The 20037-nt window shown below is 39.1% G+C and overlaps 1 protein-coding gene across 2 annotated transcripts in view; it reads right to left on the bottom strand.

Moving 5' to 3' along the window:
• Positions 1-5124: 5124 nt before the first annotated feature.
• HtrA2 (HTRA2-related serine protease) overlaps positions 5125-20037 on the bottom strand; it is a 43190-nt gene continuing 28277 nt past the window's right edge. For both annotated transcript variants that reach the window (XM_068374376.1, XM_068374377.1), the window contains exons 7-8: positions 16627-16807; positions 5125-5602 (exon numbers count right to left, since the gene is read on the bottom strand). In XM_068374376.1, the coding sequence (XP_068230477.1) occupies positions 5443-5602; positions 16627-16807 (341 nt within the window). In that variant the 3' untranslated portion in view covers positions 5125-5442. The remainder of the gene's footprint in view (positions 5603-16626; positions 16808-20037) is intronic.

The following is a 20037-nucleotide window of genomic DNA, read 5'->3' as shown; positions in this document are numbered from 1 at the left end:
AACGTTACTAATGTTGACAAAAAAAAAAAAAGCCAGAAATTTAGATGCAATTCTCACCATGTATAGAAAAGTTACTGGAACACATGAAAACCCCAGAAACAACTTTGATAATTTTAAAAGTGTTCAAAAGGAATAATATATAAAATGACAAAGTATCAGAAACAGCATTAAATCTAATCTCTACAGATGGAGGTTGGGAATAAATCCCTAAGTAGCTAGGACAGGATCCATATGGATTATTATTATTATTATTATTTTTATTATTATCATTATTATACTTGCTAAGCTAAAACCCTAGTTGTAAAAGCAGGATGCTATAAGCCCAGAGGCTCCAACAAGGAAAATAGCCCAGTGAGGAAAGGAAACAAGGAAATTAGAGAAGTAATAAACAATTAGAATAAAATATTTTAAGAACAGTAACAACATTAAAATAAATATTTCATAAATAAACTATAAAATATTTAACAAAATAAGAGGAAGAGAAATGAGTTAGTATAGTGTGCCCGAGTGTACCCTCAAGCAAAAGAACTCTACCTCAAGACAGTGGAAGACCATGGTACAGAGGCTATGGCACTACCCAAAACTAGAGAACAATGGTTTGATTTTGGAGTGTCCTTTCCCTAGAATAGCTACTTACCATAGCTAATGAGTCTCTTCCACTCTTACCAAGAGGAAAGTAGCCACTGAACAATTAAAGAGCGGTAGTTAATCCCTTGAGAAGAATTATTTGGTAATCTCAAGTGTTTTCAAATGTACTGTATGAGGAGAGAGGAGAATATGTAAAGAATAGGACAGACTATTCGGTGTATGTGTGGGCAAAAGGAAAGTGAACCGTAACCAGAGAGAAGGATCCAATGTAGTACCGTCTGGCCAGTCAAATGAACCAGTAACTCTCTAGCGGTAGTATCTCAACGGGTGGCTGGTGCCCTGGGAAGCAATCCTTTGGACATGCACAGATAAGCTAATTTAGATGATGATCATACTACTGACAACCCTCATTTCCCCAGAAATCATAATCCCATAAAAAACCTTTGTGGCAATGTTTAAAAATTCTACAGAAAATGGATACCTACAGTAGCAGTACTGTATTATTATTATTATCATAAGCTAAGCTATAACCCTAAATGGAAAAGCAAGATGCTATAAGCCTAAGGGCACCAACAGGGAAAAATAGCCCAGTGAGGAAAAGAAATAGGGAAATAAATAAGCTACAAGAGAAGTAATATATAATAAAAGAACAGTAACAACCTTAAATTAGATCTTTTATATATAAACTATAAAAACTTCAAAGCAAACAAGAGGAAGAGAAATAAGATAGAATAGCGTGCTCGAGTGTACCCTCAAGCAAGAGAACTCTAATCCAAGACAGTGAAGACTATGATACAGAAGCTATGGCACTACCCAAGACTAGAGAACAATGGTTTGATTTTGTAGTGTCCTTCTAATAGAACAGCTGCTTACCATAGCTAAAAGAGTCTCTTCTACCCTTACCAAGAGGAAAGTAGCCACTGTATATATAAGGAGAACATATACTGTACTATGCTGTACAAATTGTCTCGAGTGATCTTTACAAAAGTATCTTCTAACAATGTGGATAGGAGATATCAAAAACTAAAGAACTGTGTATTGCTATAATAATATACAGGCACTGTATTGGTAACTATACAATTGGCCAAAATGAGATGGTCTTTTCCTAGCCCTGGTATTCATCATTTTTGGATTGAAACCTAAAATCTATATAACAATCCCTTTGTAATATACAAAGTGGACCTCTGAATAAAACTCCAAATAATGAAATGAAATCTTGATTTCAATATCAATTTATTAATATTTTGTAGCAAACAATGCAAACTATACATATACAGCACATATATTACATTAGTCTTTTCTTGTAGGGTATTTTATACAGAAATATATTAACATTTCATGTTACTTCATAATGAGATCATATTCATTTCACTGATGTACCAAATGTATCCATATCAACCTAAACACACTGGCTCATTTTTTAGTTCTTTTTTTCTTCAAATATAGGGTACAACTCCAATGGTAACTATGACAAACCATAGGAGATATTAGCAGCATATTAAATGAAGACCAGTTATCTTATGAACTTGTACCTTCACTTTCACAGAGTACAGTGTATTCACCTTGTTAAAATATATCATGGAAATCACACAAACTAATTTGAATAGTAAACATAATATTGTATATCTTCCAATGGTAGTGTAAAAAAATATATCTAAATGATAGCAAAAGAGACAAGATCTAATAGTCTTCTAGATCATTAAATACTATTTAAATGTTTATCTTACTGTATAAGTTATATAAAAAACAAGAATTCCTTTTATGAAAGATCCAGCAACAACTGTGATTCCAGGTTCTTTACAAATTATTTTCTTCTTAAGTCATAAAACTATATTAAATAATTTGAGCATATTCTGTACAACTCTTAAAGAATAAAGCTGAAATTGTCAACCTACAAAAGACAAATGTATGTTGTTTGTATCCTCTGATAATCAACCAATGGCAGAGAAAATAACTAAGAGACTCAAACAGACATTAGCAGTAAATGATCCCAATTATATCGAGTCTATTGCACCTACACAAATATATCCATGGTTACTATCATAAAATAGTTTAAACAGATCAATGGAAACCCTTCCAAGGATTTGTTCTTATATGTAATATAAAATTCTAATCTAGACAAACTTAAGAGAAGCTTTACAGCTACTGACAAAATGACACAAACCCTTCTAGATTAAGAATCTAGTAAAATATGGCAGTCGACAGCAAATCTGGCCTCAAGATACTCATGTGCTTGCATAGCAGTATGAATAAAAACTGAAAATATAGCTGCTTTATATGAAGACAATGCAGCTTTTGTGACTGTGGAGTGACAAATATAAAGCTCAACAAAGACCTTAGACCAACATCTGGTCCTCATGTATTCATGACATATTTGACAACCTCATCTTATTATGTGCACTTGTATCATGGACTTCATATTATTTGCTACTTATTTATTCATACAATAATGTTAAAATCCATAATTTTCTCATGTTCTGAAAATGCAAAGCATGGTTCTTCCCACCAAAAAGCAGTTTCAGCATTCAATGCAAAATTATATGCTTTGGCACTAAATGAAAAAAAATTACCATCCAATACATCAGATATTTTGCATATTTGATTTCTATTTCTATTTTCCTGTAGACAGTTAGGACATTCTTAGTGGTATGCCTTCAAAACTAATAGGCAAATTGAATTCTCCAAAGCATCAACTAGAACCTTGATTATAAATAAGATCTAAAATTATTATGCCATAATTTATTTTCCAATTTACTAAACGATGCATCACTAGGTAAGGATGAAGTATTTAAAAAAAAAAAAACCCTATGGAATAGTTAAATGAAATTAGTTACACCTGGTTGTCTAAATATTTTAGGATTTGAAATACAGTATTTGTAAAAATAAGATGTTAAATAATGGACAGGATCAAGATCATGGAGATAAGATTTACGTATCACTATTGACTAAGGAGAAAGTAAACTTGTTCTTTCTGCCTGTTATATAATACTGTATTCATATTCTAAAACTGCCTAATTCATTTACAATTTTACACTTGTCTTTCAATGCTGATCAAGGTAATTATTACTGGTATATGAGTCCATGTGCCATCCATTCTCTATTGCTTATTGCAGTCCATCATAGTCTTTTAGTTTGACATTGTCTTATTAACCTCTTAACATATATGAAGCTTACTATTTTGTTATAACTAGATGTATCAGTGAAGATAAGGCCTCATAAAGCTGAAACCTGGTCCTAAGTCCAGATTAGCATGTGACGGTAGGAGTGTTTATTACTTGAGATACCAACTACCTTGACGATTTTATGCCTTGCATTATTTCCAACTTTATAAAAAATTGAAAAAAATCCACTTTGCTCTGGATCATATTCTAAAAATAGTTAGCATTACTGTTATTCACATTTTATCCTTTTATTTTCTGAAATTGAATACTTTAAATGTATCTTGCTCATACATAATTCAATTACAACTGTTCTGGCTTTTACGAAGACATAGAAGTGAAATAAAGCTAAAGGAAGAACATTTCAATAAAATTTCTGCAACCTTAAGGTTGCTAGGGAGTAAGCTTCTTGGGTTTGGAAAGTAATTGGAATCGCCAAACAATTATCAACTTTATATTTCTTACCTATAACCTGCTTCCTTCTCTCATATCCTTCCTTTTTAGTCATCTTTTTGGGAGAAATAACCAAATCCCGCCCCCCACCCCTCATCTACATCAATACATTTACAATTTTCCATAGAATAAAAATTTAGCAAAACCTTATAAATAAAGTTATTTCTCAGATGAAATCAATTATAACCTACAGTTTTTCTTATGAGGCAAAGCTAGCAATAACAATTTACTGTTTTGTCTAAGAATGTATATCAATGATTTAAAATTGGTCTTAAACCATTTCCTATTATCATCCTTCAAAATCTGGAAGATGAAACAATAAATGGTGATATATCATTGAAAATAATGTACCGCAAACACATCAATGTGAGTCCCCAAATGCTGAAACCTGAGATTGACAGATATAAAAAACATACACAAAAGAATCAATGACTCCTAGCAAGATTTACAAAATCTAAGATCATTGATTTCTTTGGAAATTGATCAAGAAAATGTTACAGATAATTTCAAAACATAATACAGGACTCAAGTTACCAATAGGTAACTACGGAATCATAATCTGATTAAATTATTTAATATCACTATTAAAAATACCAATAACTTCATGATCAACACCACATTAGATAAAACAGAATAGGTGCAATGCTACATTTCAAAATGAAGCATGAACATCACAAATGTTTTACTTACGAGTATTGCACATCAAATGGTCTGCACAAAGTTAAATACTTATAAGGAAAAGTAATGTCTGCCTCAAAATTATAATATTCTCAAGGCCCTAAAGGAAATTTGATTGAGAATATGTTTTCAATATCCATTAATTTGAATGGGATTGGACCCTCTAGTAACAAAAATGTCTCAGCAATAGTAATAATTACAGCATTATTACTTAAATGATCCAATCTCTCAAGAGCTTTACAAAAAAAAAATAATCTATTACTGTACCAATATCATCAACAGTGTTTTTTGCACATTAAGGTCTATCGCAGGTTAAATCAATACACCGACACTTTGATGAAACATTTTCCAACCTACATTTCGTAGACTCTGTCATTAAAAATAGTAGCACAAGTCCCAACAAGAAATTGAACACTGTCTTCCTGTATTCACTATAGCTATGACTTAGATCCATTGCATGTGAGATAAAAGATCTTGGCTAAATCTTTGGAGCAATGAATATCTTACATCTTCCCACCATCTGCAAAACATCTTGAAAAGAAGTTTTTCTATAAAGTCATCACCATTATTCTTCCGGCACTACAGTCACAGAGTAACGCTGCCCATTGCGAACAACCACCATATTAAGGTCTCCATGACTTTCTAGTACTTTGTAGACATCTCTTGAAGAATAAACTGGATGATTGTTTATGTGCGTTATAACATCTCCTGGTTGTAGGCCAGCTCTGGAAAAAGGGCCCAGAAAGGGGGGAGGGTAAAACACTGGAGTAATTCATAAACTTGCTCAAAATTACAGTATACTGCTATGAAGCAACCTTACAAATACAGTAAAGAAAACCATTATTTCAGAACATACAAATCACAACCAAAATTGATGAATGACTGCAACATGAGTAACAAAGTAACCATTAATGCTACTATGTGAGTGCTACACTTAACACTGGAAATATGTATTGTAATGGAAGATAAGTGGAACCTACAATTTCTAAACAAAGAAAAGTTGATAATATGTTGTTACCACAAAATGGTAAAACATATAGTCAAAATCACTTGCACTTTAAAATACAACAGGCTAATTTGTTCAAAGTTATACCATAATGGCCTTGGAATTTCCAAAAATTTAAAAAAGGACACCTTGTCTGAAAGAGCTAATTATAATTTACCCTTATCAGACTCATTTATAAGCAAAAGTTCCTCAAAAAGTTGAAAAGTACCTAATTTGGATGGGTAGAGGGCTTCTTCAAGTCTTCAGCCTGATGATGAGACATAATTGTAAGGAAAGAATGAGATAAATGGAAGGTACAAAACTCTTCTTAGTTAAAGGGTTAGAACAACCCTTCACATGAGAAGTGGTTGATGGCTTCCAATTACAAGGTCATCCACAGCAAATAGGAACAGAATCCATTAAGTCCCAAATCCTAAAGTCAATACCTACTCCTCAGAGTATTGCCATGCATATCAGGGATTAGGGAAGGCAATGAATGGTCCCTTGTGCCTTCCTTAAAATTAAAACTTGGAAGGTTGCAAAAGTAATGATTGGCATCAGTCTAGGATTGCCTACTGCATCCAAAAGCAGAACACACATCAGGACTACACTACTTAATTGTCTTCACTTATCAGGCTTCCTCTCAATGTAAGTAAACCAGTGGTCAGGTTAAAGCTAGCGAGTGAGAGGCAAAGAACAGAGTACTTGGCTGTAACAACTATTGCAGTCAGCGGATGACAAATGCAAGAGAAACCTCACCTAGAAGGCTATGATTTGTAAGCTGGACACAGAGAAATACACTGTAACACATCAGTTAATATACTGTATGCAGAATAAAGCACAAAAATCAGCATTAACAAAAAAAAAGTTGGTACAGAAAGGCCACTAGTTTGCAAAGCAATACAGTATAAATTTCTGTTACAATGGAAATGTTATTAAGGATAGACATAATTTCCTTGCATTAAACAAACAAAAAATTCATAAAATATGTTACAAATAGGAACAATTAAAACATCATTATGTAGCCAAAACATACAATAAAAAAAGTACAAGATATCATGCACAAAGAAAAAAAAAAGCCCCAAAACCTCATGGATGTAAAGGAAAAATCAAAATATCAAAGTATAATAATGAAACAGTCCAGTACAATGACTCTTCTAGGTGAAAGACACTCCAAAATTAAACCGTTGTTTGCTAGTATTGGGTAGTGACATAGCCTCTGCACCATGGTCTTTCACTGTCTTGGGTTAGAGATATCTTGAGTGTGGGTACAATCATGCACACTATTCTATCTTGTTTTTGTTCCTCTTGTTATTTTGAAGTTTTTATTGTTTATATATGAAAGAATTATTTTAATATTATTGTTCTTAAACTTCTCTTGTACTTTTTCCTCACTTCCTTACCTCACTTTTAGCCCTTGGGCTTATAGCATCCTGCTTTTCCAACTAGGGTTGTAGCTTAGCAAGTAGTAATAATAATAATAATAATAATAATAATAATAATAATAGCAATAATAATAATAATAATAATAATGATAATAATAATAATAATATTAGCAATAATAATAATAACAATAATAATAATAATAATAATATGTTATTTTCATTAGTAAAATAAATTTTTGAATATACTTACCCGATGATCATGTAGCTGTCAACTCTGTTGCCCGACAGAAATCTACGGTCGGGATACGCCAGCGATCGCTATACAGGTGGGGGTGTACACAACAGCGCCATCTGTGAGCAGGTACTCAAGTACTTCTTGTCAACAAGAACTCAATTTTCTCCTCGGTCCACTGGTTCTCTATGGGGAGGAAGGGCGGGTCCTTAAATTCATGATCATCGGGTAAGTATATTCAAAAATTTATTTTACTAATGAAAATAACATTTTTCAATATTAATCTTACCCGATGATCATGTAGCTGATTCACACCCAGGGTGGTGGGTGGAGACCAGCATACATGTTAACAAAGAAGCTAAGTATCCCGTATCTTATTTTAGCCGTTATTCAAAATAACAAACATAAAATAAATAAGTACCTGGTAAGGAAGTCGACTTGAACCATTACTCTGCCTTTTTAAGTACGTCTTCCTTACTGAGCCTAGCGATCCTCTTAGGATGCTGAGCGACTCCTAGGTGCTGAAGTATTAAGGGCTGCAACCCATACTAAAGGACCTCATCACAACCTCTAATCTAGGCGCTTCTCAAGAAAGAATTTGACCACCCGCCAAATCAACCAGGATGCGGAAGGCTTCTTAGCCTTCCGGACAACCCAGAAATATTTCAAGAGAAAGATTAAAAAGGTTCTGGAATTAGGGAATTGTAGTGGTGGAGCCCCCACCACTACTGCACTCGTTGCTACGAATGGTCCCAGAGTGTAGCAGTTCTCGTAAAGAGACTGGACATTCTTAAGATAAAAGACGCGAACACTGATTAGCTTTTCCAAAAGGTTGCGTCGAAAATATTTTGCAGAGATCTATTTTATTAAAAGGTCACGGAAGTTGTGATAGCTCTAACTTCGTGTGTCCTTACCTTCAGCCAAGCTTGGTCTTCCTCATTCAGAAGGGAATGAGCTTCTCGTATTAACAGTCTGAAAATAATGGGATAAAGAATTCTCTGACATAGGCAAAGATGAATTCTTAACTGAACACCATAAAGCTTCAGACGGGCCTCATAAAGGTTTTTAAAATAGAACTTAAGAGCTCTACAGGACATAATACTCTTTCTAGTTCCTTTCCAACCATATCGATAAGTTTGGAATAACGAACGATATTGGTCAAGGCCGAGAAGGCAGCTCGTGTTTGGCTAGAAAACCAAGATGTAGAACATGTAGCCGTTTCGGATGAAAATCCGATGTTCTTGCTGAAGGCATGAATCTCACTGACTCTTTTAGCTGGTAAAGCATATCAGGAAAAGAGTCTTAAAGGTGAGATCTTTCAGGGAGGCTGATTGAAGTGGTTCGAACCTGTCTAACATAAGGAATCTTAGAACCACGTCTAAAATTCCAACCAGGTGTAACCAAACGACGCTCCTTCGTGGTCTCAAAAGACTTAAGGAGGTCCTGTAGATCTTTATTGTTAAAAAGATCTAAGCCTCTGTGACGGAAGACTGATGCCAACATGCTTCTGTAACCCTTGAAAGTGGGAGCTGAAAGAGATCGCTCTTTTCTCAGATATAAGAGGAAGTCAGCTATTTGAGTTACAGAGGTACTGGTCGAGGATACGGATACTGACTTGCACCAGTTTAGGAAGATTCCCCACTTCGATTGGTAGACTCTAAGGGTGGATGTTCTCCTTGCTCTAACAATCGCTCTGGTTGCCTCCTTCGAAAAACCTCTAGTTCTCGAGAGTCTTTCGATACTCTGAAGGCAGTGAGACGAAGAGCGTGGAGGCCTTGGAGTACCTTCTTACGCGTGGCAGACGTAGCAGGTCCACCCTTAGGGGAAGAGTTCTGGGAACGTCTACTAGCCATCGAAGTACCTCGGTAAGTTATTCTCTCGCGGGCCAGAGGGAAGCAACTAGTGTCAACTTTGTCCCAACGTGAGAGGCGAACTTCTGCAGTACCTTGTTGACAAACTAGAACGGAGGGAATGCATATAGATCTAGATGAGACCAATCTAGTAGAAAGGCATCTAAAAGAACCACTGCTGGGTCTGTTGAGAGCCTCTTGGACATCGAGGTTGCGAAGAGATCTATGGTTGGATGGCCCCAGGTAACCCAAAGCCTCTTGCATACATCTCTGTGGAGGGTCCAATATGTTGGAATTATTGTCCCTTCCTACTGAGACAAACTGCTAAGACATTCAAGTTGCCTTGGAAGAAATTTGTTACTAGTGAAAAGTCTAGACCTGTTGAACAGGAGAGGAGGTCACTAGCGAACTCGCACCATGTCAGAGAGTAGGTCCCTCCTTGCTAGGAGATGAACATCAAAGCAGGGAGTTGTCCGTGTTGACCTCCATTACTTTGTCTTGAAGGAGAGACCTGAAGCTTTTCCAGGCCAGACTTACTGCCAGAAGCTTCTTGCAGTTAAAATGCATTGTCCTTTGACGCGATTTCCATAATCCCGAGCATTCCCTACCGCCTAAGGTCGCACCCCAGCCTACGTCCGATGCGTCTGAGAAGAGAACGTGGTTGGGAGTCTGAACAGTCAGGGGAAGACCCAATAAAAGGTTGATAAAGTCCTTTCCTCAGGTTAGACCAGACTTATCTTCCGGAAACCGGGATCGAGACCGCTTCTAGCGTCTTGTCCTTTTCCAGTGAAGAGCTAGATGAAACCGAAGAGGACGGAGGTGTAGTCTTCCAAGTGACACCAAATGCACCACGGATGACAGTGTCCTAACCAGACTCATCCACAGCCTGACAGGGCCGTATTCCTTCTTCAGCATCTTCTGGATGGATAGCAGGGCTGGGGATTGATCTTCTTGTTCAGCCATGTCCTCATCAGAGGGTTCCTCATCCGAAACTGATGAGGAAACGGCAACGGAGTGGGCAACGTCTGACTCGCTGAATCCGGTCGCACTGGGGGATGCGTGACGGAGCCGGACACAAGATCATGGTACTGCTGCACAGTCTGTGAACTGTCAACCATGGGGAAGCGAGGAAGTACAGCGACAACCCGAAACTGTCTAGACTGTCTGGGTAGTACAGACAACCCCTTATCGGGTTGCTGAGGTTGCCGCACTGCGTCACAACAAGTCACCTCTGCTGGTTGTTGAACGTCTTCCCAGTGACACACTGAACGTCCACAACCACCTCCGAGAGTAGCATAACATCAACGTGCGACTGGCAACCCACACTGGGTCGCACCGGTGGAGGAACCATCTCAACTGGCGGACGTGAGTAGGATACCTCAGCGTCAACAGGGCGTACAACCAACCGGAAGAAAGGTCGTTGGCAAGAAGGGTCTTCTCCGTAAAAAATCCTCTATCAAGGACTAAGCTTGGACTGCATGTCTTGCAACAAAGCCCAAGGTCTATGGGAGTAGGTGTGGCAACAGACGGGGTTAGCGACTGAAGCGGAACCATTTACCCTCCCTGGAAGCATGTTATGCTTAAATAAAAGTCCATAGGAGGCTAAGCAGCTTAAGGCTCCTCTCCAATGACAGAGTCCTCAAGGGAATATCAGAAGGAGGGAGAACAGCACTTTCTCATCTACAGGAACCATATCCGAGAAAAGCTAGGTTCTCTCAGTGAGGGTTTCACTGGTGCAAAAGTAGCAGACCAGAAGGCAACGTTATGAAACTGCTTGACAGTCTGTGAACTGTCAAAAACTTAACTGTCAACCACAACAGGAGCGTGAGGACATACAGCACTGGTGTATAAGTAGCAGACCAGAAGGCAACGTCATGTAACTGTATGACAGTTTGTGAGTTGGCAACAACCAAAGTTGTGTGGGGAAGCCTCAACTCCTGACTGACTAGTTTGCTGCTGGCGAGTGGCGGTAACCACAGTGTGTTGCGGAGGCTGACACACCGTGTCAAAACACGGCAGCTTGTGGTGGCTCACGCACGGCAACGGAGTGCTCTGTGTGTGGGAGTCATCATACATCTGGCAGGGTTGACTGTGCATGGGTGGAGGAGCTCTCACAACAAGAGTGTGAGAGCAGGAAGCCATGCCGGGCGCACAACCGTGGGAGGTGTAGGCCCACGGGTGCATCGTCAACCTTCTCCGCAGACGGAGTGTGGGAGCTGGCAACAACAAAAGCAGAGTGCTGGTGCGTGGGAGGGGCTGCGGTGGGTTGAGGAGCATGCGGTATGGTATGCGGAGCATGCTGTAAGGTATGCGGCTCATGCTGCATGGTATGCGGAGCATGCTGTAAGGTATGCAGAGCATGCTGCATGGTATGCGGAGCATGCTGTAAGGTATGCAGAGCATGCTGCATGGGCTGCGGAGAATGCCGCATAGTGCTGGAACCCGGCAGCTCTACAGAACCTTCCCACTGCTGATGCGGTAGCTCACGCATGTTAGCAGATGGTGCAGCAAGAACATGCGTCTGGCAGGGTGGACTGCGCATCGGTGGTGGAGCTCTCACAGGTGGAGGGTGGGAGCAGGCAGCCGCAGTATCTGCTGAGCGCACAACCTCGGCGGGTTGTAGGTTAACAGGTGCATTGTCAACCTTCCAGCATGATACTCCTGCATGAAGGAGCAAGCTGAGACTGTATAGTCTGCAGCATGGACCACTAGGGTCTATGAAAGACAACAACAAACGGAGCTACTGTCCGTTGTGGCTGAGGGTCTAAAACAGCTGGTGCGGCAACAGACGGAGTTACTGCCTGTTGCGGTACCACCTTGCCTCTCTTGGGAGGTGTGCAGTTGTCGTACTGCAGCGAGTCCGAACTGACCCAGTGGCTACACCTAGGCCGTTGGACTTGCGCGGAAGGGACCGACTTGCACTTAAAAGCTGCAAGATTTGGTCCATGGTTTCTGCGAGAAACCTCTTCCGCAGACGAGGAATAAATGGGCTCTCTCGTCTTTGTGTGGGTGGGGTGATCACGTCGGCAACGTGTGTAGATACACCCGAAACCACGGAGGGAAACGTCTGTTCGTCGATCAAGGCCTGTGGAACCCATAAGTCCTTCGACATTACTTCTCCCCTGGGCTTGGGAGCTTGTAAGAGATATCGGACTAGGTGAACAACTGGCACGAACAGACGAACCCTCGAACGCAACACTGTAACACTTTGCGCATATCACTTTATCACTTTTGATTTTCTGTTTGCACTTATTTCACTGAACTCGAAACTTTAAGTGGTTTGTACCTGAAACACGCAATCCTATCCTTCATTAAAAGGTAGTAATTGCGAAAACAGTATTACAATGTAACAGAAAAACATAATGAAAGATAAAGAATTCAGTGGCTGGAAAAGAGACTAAACACTAGATCAAATAAACTACGTTTAAAATCTCTCACCGCATAAAGCCTGGGAACAAGAATAAAACTCTAGAAACGTTTTACCTTCTTCCCCTATAGCGACTAGGGAGAAGAGCAAAAAACGAGAACAACGTTACCCGCTTGAACGAAACGTTTATCCTCCTCTCTCTCCCTCCGTCTCTATCTCTCTCTCTCTCTCTCCTGACTTAGAACCTGAGAGATGAGCCCAATTATATATATCGTTAAAACATATTATTTGTTAAAGGAAAAAAACTGAAAGGTTTCCCAAATAAAAAGTTCCTTTATTAGAATTAAAACCATTTAAGCTAAGAAAGAATGAACGAAACGCTAGAATCGGTTTACTCTTACTGCAACGTGAAACCGTGAAATACTCTCTCTCTATCGTAACGATAGAGCGCAAGTTGAACGTTCTGAACGTCAACAACTGCGGAGACTAAACAAAACGTTAGTTCAACTTTGAAAACAGTACGAGACTATCAAAGAAATTCTTTCAAAAACATTAAAATTAAAATAGCATAAATTCTTAACAGGTAAAACGATATGACGGGCTCAATGTTATAAAATAAATCTATAACTTTGTTAAGCAAAATTACCAAAAACCTAAACACACTTCCGTCTAAGGGAAGGGTGGGTCATAAAAAGTGAAAGAGAGTCTATACTCTCTTCGACACCAACACTTCCGTCTAAGGGAAGGGTCGGCCATTTAAAAGTGAAAGAGAGTCCATACTCTCTTCGTCACCATAATTAAATCAAATTAATTCCAAAAGCTTGCTAAGCTAATGATAAAGCTTCCTGAATAGCGAAGGCTAAACTCTAGAGCAAATACATCACCAAATCGTGAACAATAACTCCAGAATCAACAGCGTATCCAAGTAGGTCTAGCCGGTGGCACGACAGAGGAAAAATTGAGTTCTTGTTGACAAGAAGTACTTGAGTACCTGCTCACAGATGGCGCTGTTGTGTACACCCCCACCTGTATAGCGATCGCTGGCGTATCCCGACCGTAGATTTCTGTCGGGCAACAGAGTTGACAGCTACATGATCATCGGGTAAGATTAATATTGAAAAAATAATAATAATAATAATAATGATAATAATAATAATATAAAAGTAAGCAGAGAGAGAAAAAAATGGTTTTAGTCCAAAAGAGAGCCCACTTAGCTAACTGGATACCAATTAGTTAAATAATTAGAGGTAAACTCAGCCTATAAAACCCTCATCAATAAGGATAATGGAAAAGTAAAATAAATAAAAATAAACACAGGAATCACACATTAACCCTTTTACCCCCAGGCTATTTGGAAATTTCCAACCCTTAACCCCCAGGGGGTTATTTTTTTCCCAGCACATTTTGCAGTATATTTTTTCTAAATTGCTCTAATAGCCTTAATTTTTGTCATGGAGAGGTCAGGTTAGTCTCATTCTCTTGGAAAATGCCTGAATTTTCTCCAAAAATTATAAAAAATCTGAAAAAAAAATTTTTATAGCATTTTTTTGCAAGGACATACCGGTACATCCATGGGGGTAAAGGGATGGCTTTTGTGAAACGTACAAGTACGTCCTTTGGGGGTAAAAGGGTTAAAACGGCAAACACCAAGAAAGTTAATTTTCAAGGAGATGAAAGGATATCAACAATACTTAAAAAATATCTACACCTTACAAAGATACAGAGGTAATGAAAATTAAGATTCTGGCAATTGGAAAATACTTACTAAATGTAAAAATAAAAAAAATGCTTATCCTCCACTTAAAATGGATGAAATAATGACAATCAAGGATAATGGTAAATGAACAGGCAATTAGCAATGGTGAACCTGGAGGCATTTGGAAATACAGGTACAGAATATGCACATAAGTGATTAATGGGGCTGTCCTGATTGCAAAAAAAAAAAGTGCACTGAACTACAAATGTTTCGTTATGTAAATATTAATAGCAATGTTACATAAAACAAAGAATGACTTAAAACTGCAGTCACTACTAAAATTGAACATAAAATATAATAGGCTTTAATAGCCTAAGTTGCTTTAACTATTACTTGTTGCATGAAATAAAAGCACCCTATTAGAAATACAAAAAAAAACAACAAAAGAAACATTTTATCCCGTGAAGATCCCATACATTAGGCCAAGATTGAAAGACTGAAAAGGTAATTCAAAGAGACCAAAAAAAAACCCTCAGGTGGACATCAGAGGAATGAAAGAGGCCCTTTCAGAATGACTGATGACCTAGATGCACTACAAGTCTCTCGTGACATCAAATACAAGAAGTCTTCCTCTCTCGAGGCTGAGTATTTGGCAAATGTTTCAACTGAATGCAGCCTGACAAGTAACGATTTGACAGAGTGGAGAACGGGCACATACTTCATTTCTGTGACGACTTGTGAAGAGCCAATGGGAGAAGTCTGGAAAAGGTCGTAAGACTTCCAGCACAATAGTCCAATATCACTAACAGAGAAGAGAGTAGCACTCCCCTGTCCAGGAAGAAGGTACATCTCTGGCCAGCATGGGCTGCAGCACAGGACCATGCATGTCTGGCCATCCTGGTTACTGAGGTAGCCAAGCCAGCAACCTGGACCTAGGCTCGGGGCCAGCTACCCGGGCCACAGCCCTGCGACATGGGACCATGCAACTCTGAACAGCCTGGCTACTGGAGTAGTCTAGCCAATAATGGTGTATGTGCACCTGTTGCAGCCAAAGACAGCAGTGGCTATTCTGAGATTGGCCAAGGGTGGGTGTTCCCCTTGCACCACTTGCTATTAATTAACTGCCTTGTTAACGATTCAATGATTTTGTACGCACGTAGAAACAAAAGTACATGGCACATAGTTCAAAAGTACACTTCAAGGAGCCATTAGAAACAAAGTGGTACACTTAACCTATTGCAGACTAACTGACACTCGAAATATCAATCATCAAAGTCCTTCCACACTAAGTTGCTGACTAATACTGAATGAAAAAAAATACTTACAAATTTAAGGTCCCAAAAAAATTTTCATATTTCCATGTCTAAAGCACCTAAAAAATTTTAGTACTTTCCCTGCTTATCATGAATTCATTCATAAATTTTCTTGCATTGTTGAATTTCACAAATCCCATCTGTCTTTCTTTTCATTACCACCTTACATTATCTTTTGTATTACAAGAGAAACTACTAAATGTATCATAAACCACCATGGTTTATTCTAATAAGTACATTAGCTCATATTAAATGATAATTCAATCATAAATTTAAAATAACTGAGGGCGCTGCCTTAAAAGCAAAAATTGGATATGACATCACCAATGTACCTGTGTTGATTTTTGCTACATATTTGGTCTAGTTTATTTACTATTTATATTTGCTTAGTCCCAGGTTAGTATAATGACTATGATTATGTTAATGATGTCCTGGGTAGTAAATTGTGTAATACCCCTGAAAAACATATAAAAAAAATAAAAACCTAATTTCAAATAGAACTCAGTCAGTGCTTGAACATTAGTTTCTAAGAATATAATAAAGAACAAGCATTGGGAAGATTTTCTTAACCCTTTTACCCCCAGGCTCTTTGAAAATTTCCAACCCTTAACTCCCAAGGGGTCATTTTTTTTCCCAGCACATTTTGCAGTATATTTTTTTTAAATTGCTCTAACAGCCTTAATTTTTGTCATAGAGAGGTCAGGTTGGTTTCATTCTCTTGGAAAATGCCTGAATTTTTTCAAAAAAATTATCAAAAATATGAAAAAAAAAAAATTTATAGCATTTTTTTGCAAGGACGTACCGGTACGTCCATGGGGATAAAGGGATGGGTTTTGTGAAACGTACCAGTACGTCCTTAGGGGGTAAAAGGGTTAATACGATATGATAATTCTAAAAACTACTAAAATATACCAAACATACTGATAAGCAGGAGAGCCAACAACAATCCTCCATATGAAAATTCCGTGATTAGTATCTGCCGGAATGTTATGTGGTGCACTTCCCCTAGCTTGTAATTCCTGAATGATGGATTCCGTCAATGTTAGCATTGTCACGCCTATATAGCGACGTCGTACTGAAGGCGAAGATTCAGGGTATTTGGCTGCAACATATAAAATGAAATCATAAGCATAGCACTGTATTTCTAAGGAAAAATATTATTAAATAACATACATAAACTTCAATGAATTACTGTACCACTAAAGTAGCTGCCAATCAATGTAAATGGCAATAACCATAGAATACCACGTAAATTCTACAAGGTGGCAATATTGAAAGGAACCTTATATTAGCATAATTGAGTGATTCTTTCCATATATTTTCCTTTTTTCCAAGTATTACTCTAATTTATAAAATGCATAAAAGAAATCACCTAAAGTATCATGGCTATTGATGTCTTCAGTGTTAGATTAATATTCAATACAAATTTTGAATTTCAGAAATATGATATTTTAATTATAAAATAAATTTTTGAATATACTTACCCGGTGAATATATAATAGCTGCTACTCAGCGGCTCGACAGAAAACACACTCAAAAAACTCGCGAGCGATCGCTATGAAGGTTGCGGGTGTGACCACCAGCGCCAACTATCGGCCAGATACCATTCTTGCATGTAAACAAACCCTTCAATTCTTCTCGTCCCGCTGCGTCTCTATTGGGGAGGAAGGGAGGGCCTTTAATTTATATATTCACCGGGTAAGTATATTCAAAAATTTATTTTATAATTAAAATATAATTTTTAAATATTTAACTTAGCCGGTGAATATATAATAGCTGATTCACACCCAAGGCGGTGGGTAGAGACCAGAGTTAATTAAGTTTACAGCGTATAAGCTAAGAGTTTTTGACAGTTATCAATATAACAAAACCAAAATATATAGGTACCTGGTAAGGAAGTTGACTTAGACGATTACTCTGCCTTGTAAGTCTGTCTTCCTCACGAAGCCCAGCGATCCTCTTAGGATGCTGAAAGACTCCCAGGAGCTGAAGTATAAAGGGTTGCAACCCATACTAACAGGACCTCATCAAACCTCTAATCTGGGCGCTCTCAAGAAATGACTTTGACCACCCGCCAAATCAACAAGGATGCGAAAGGCTTCTTAGCCTTCCGTACATCCCAAAAAACATTTCAAGAGACAGATTAAAAAGGATATTGGAATTAGGGTAATGTAGTGGTAGAACCCTCACCCACTACTGCACTCGCTGCAACGAATGGACCCAGTGTGTAGCAGTCCTCGTAAAGAGTCTGGACATCTTTTAAGTAAAATGACGCGAACACTGACTTGCTTCTCCAAAAAGTCGCGTCCATAATACTTTGCAGAGATTTATTTTGCTTGAAGGCCACGGAGATTGCTATAGTTCTAACTTCGTGCGTCTTAACCTTAAGCAACCATCGGTCTTTCTCATTCAAGTGAGAATGAGCTTCTCGTATTAAAAAATCTGATAAAATATGACAAAGCATTCTTTGACATAGGCAATGATGGTTTCTCAACTGAGCACCATAATGCCTCAGATTTACCTCGTAATGACTTAGTACGAGCTAAATAGAACTTAAGAGCTCTAACAGGACATAATACTCTTTCCAGTTCGTTGCCTACGATCTCTGATAAGCAAGGAATATCAAAAGATTTAGGCCAAGGACGAGAAGGCAGTTCATTTTTTGGCCAGGAAACCAAGTTGAAGTGAACAAGTGGCTTTTTCTGTAGAAAAAAACCGATGTTCTTACTGAAGGAATGAAGTTCACTGACCCTTTTAGCCGAAGCCAAGCACACTAGGAAAAGTGTCTTGAGGGTGAGATCCTTCAGGGAGGCTGAATGTAATGGCTCAAACCTGTCTGACATGAGGAACCTTATGACCACGTCTAAGTTCCATCCAGGAGTTGCCAAACGACGTTCCTTAGAGGTCTCGAAAGACTTAAGGAGATCTTGGAGATCTTTATTGTTGGAAAGATCTAAGCCTCTATGTCGAAAGACCGAAGCCAACATGCTCCTGTAACCCTTAATCGTGGGAGCTGAAAGGGAGCGAACCTTTCTCAGATGTAAAAGAAAATCTGCGATTTGGGCTACAGAGGTACTGGACGAGGACACAGATGCTGACTTGCACCAGTCTCAAAAGACTTCCCACTTCGACTGGTATACTCTAATGGTAGAAGCTCTCCTCGCTCTTGCAATCGCACAGGCTGCCTCCTTCGAAAAGCCTCGAGTTCTTGAGAGTCTTTCGATAGTCTGAAGGAAGTCAGACGAAGAGCGGGGAGGCTTTGATGGACATTCTTTACGTGGGGCTGACGTAACAGATCTACCCTTAGAGGAAGACTTCTTGGAAAGTCTACCAGCCATTGAAGCACCTCGGTGAACCACTCTCTCGCGGGCCAGAGGTTAGCAACCAACGTCAACCTTGTCCCTTCGTGAGAGGCGAACTTCTGCAGTACCTTGTTGACTATCTTGAATGGTGAGAAGGCATATAAGTCCAGAAGAGACCAATCCAGTAGAAACGCGTTTATGTGGATTGCTTCTGTATCTAGGACTGGAGAGCAATAGATTGGTAACCTTTTGGTCAACGAGGAGGCAAAGAGGTCTATGGTGGGTTGACCCCAAGTAGCCCAAAGACTCTTGCCCACGTCCTTGTGGAGGGTCCATTCCGTGTGTATCACCTGACCCCTCCGACTGAGACAGTCTGCCAAGACGTTCAAGTCCCCCTGGATGAATCTCGTCAACAGGGAGATGCCTCGATTTCTTGACCATAAGAGAAGGTCCCTTGCGATCTCGAGCAGCGTGAAGGAGTGTGTGCCTCCTTGCTTGGAGATGTACGCCAAAGTTGTGGTATTGTTTGAGTTGCCTCTACCACTAAGTTTCGAAGAAGCTTTCTAATATCATCAAGGCCAAGTGGACTGCTAATAGCTCCTTGCCGTTGATGTGCATGCTCTTCTGACTTGAGGTCCACAGACCCGAGCATTCCCGACCGTCCAGGGTCGCACCCCAACCCAAATCCGACGCGTCTGAGAACAACACGTGGTTTGGGTTCTTGACTGCTAGGGATAGTCCCTCTCTCAGACTGATATTGCCGTCCCACCATTTCAGGCATGCCTTTACTGGTTCGGAGACTGGGAATGATACCGTCTCTAACGTCTTGTCCTAGTTCCAGTGAGAGGCTAGATGGAACCGGAGAGGCAGAAGGTGTAGTCTCCCTAGTGAGACAAACTGCTCCAGAGATGAGAGAGTCCCTACGAGACTGTTCCAACTCCTGACTGAACAAACGTTTTCTTTTCAGCATTAGTTGGACTTCGAGCAGGGCTTGTTCTATTCGGTGGCAGACGGAAAAGCCCGAAAAAAA

The sequence above is a fragment of the Palaemon carinicauda genome, chromosome 5 (genome assembly GCF_036898095.1).
Source record: "Palaemon carinicauda isolate YSFRI2023 chromosome 5, ASM3689809v2, whole genome shotgun sequence".
Taxonomy (NCBI): Eukaryota; Metazoa; Arthropoda; class Malacostraca; order Decapoda; family Palaemonidae; genus Palaemon; species Palaemon carinicauda.
Note: the sequence above shows the minus strand (reverse complement) of the source record. Positions and strands in the feature narration are given on the sequence as shown.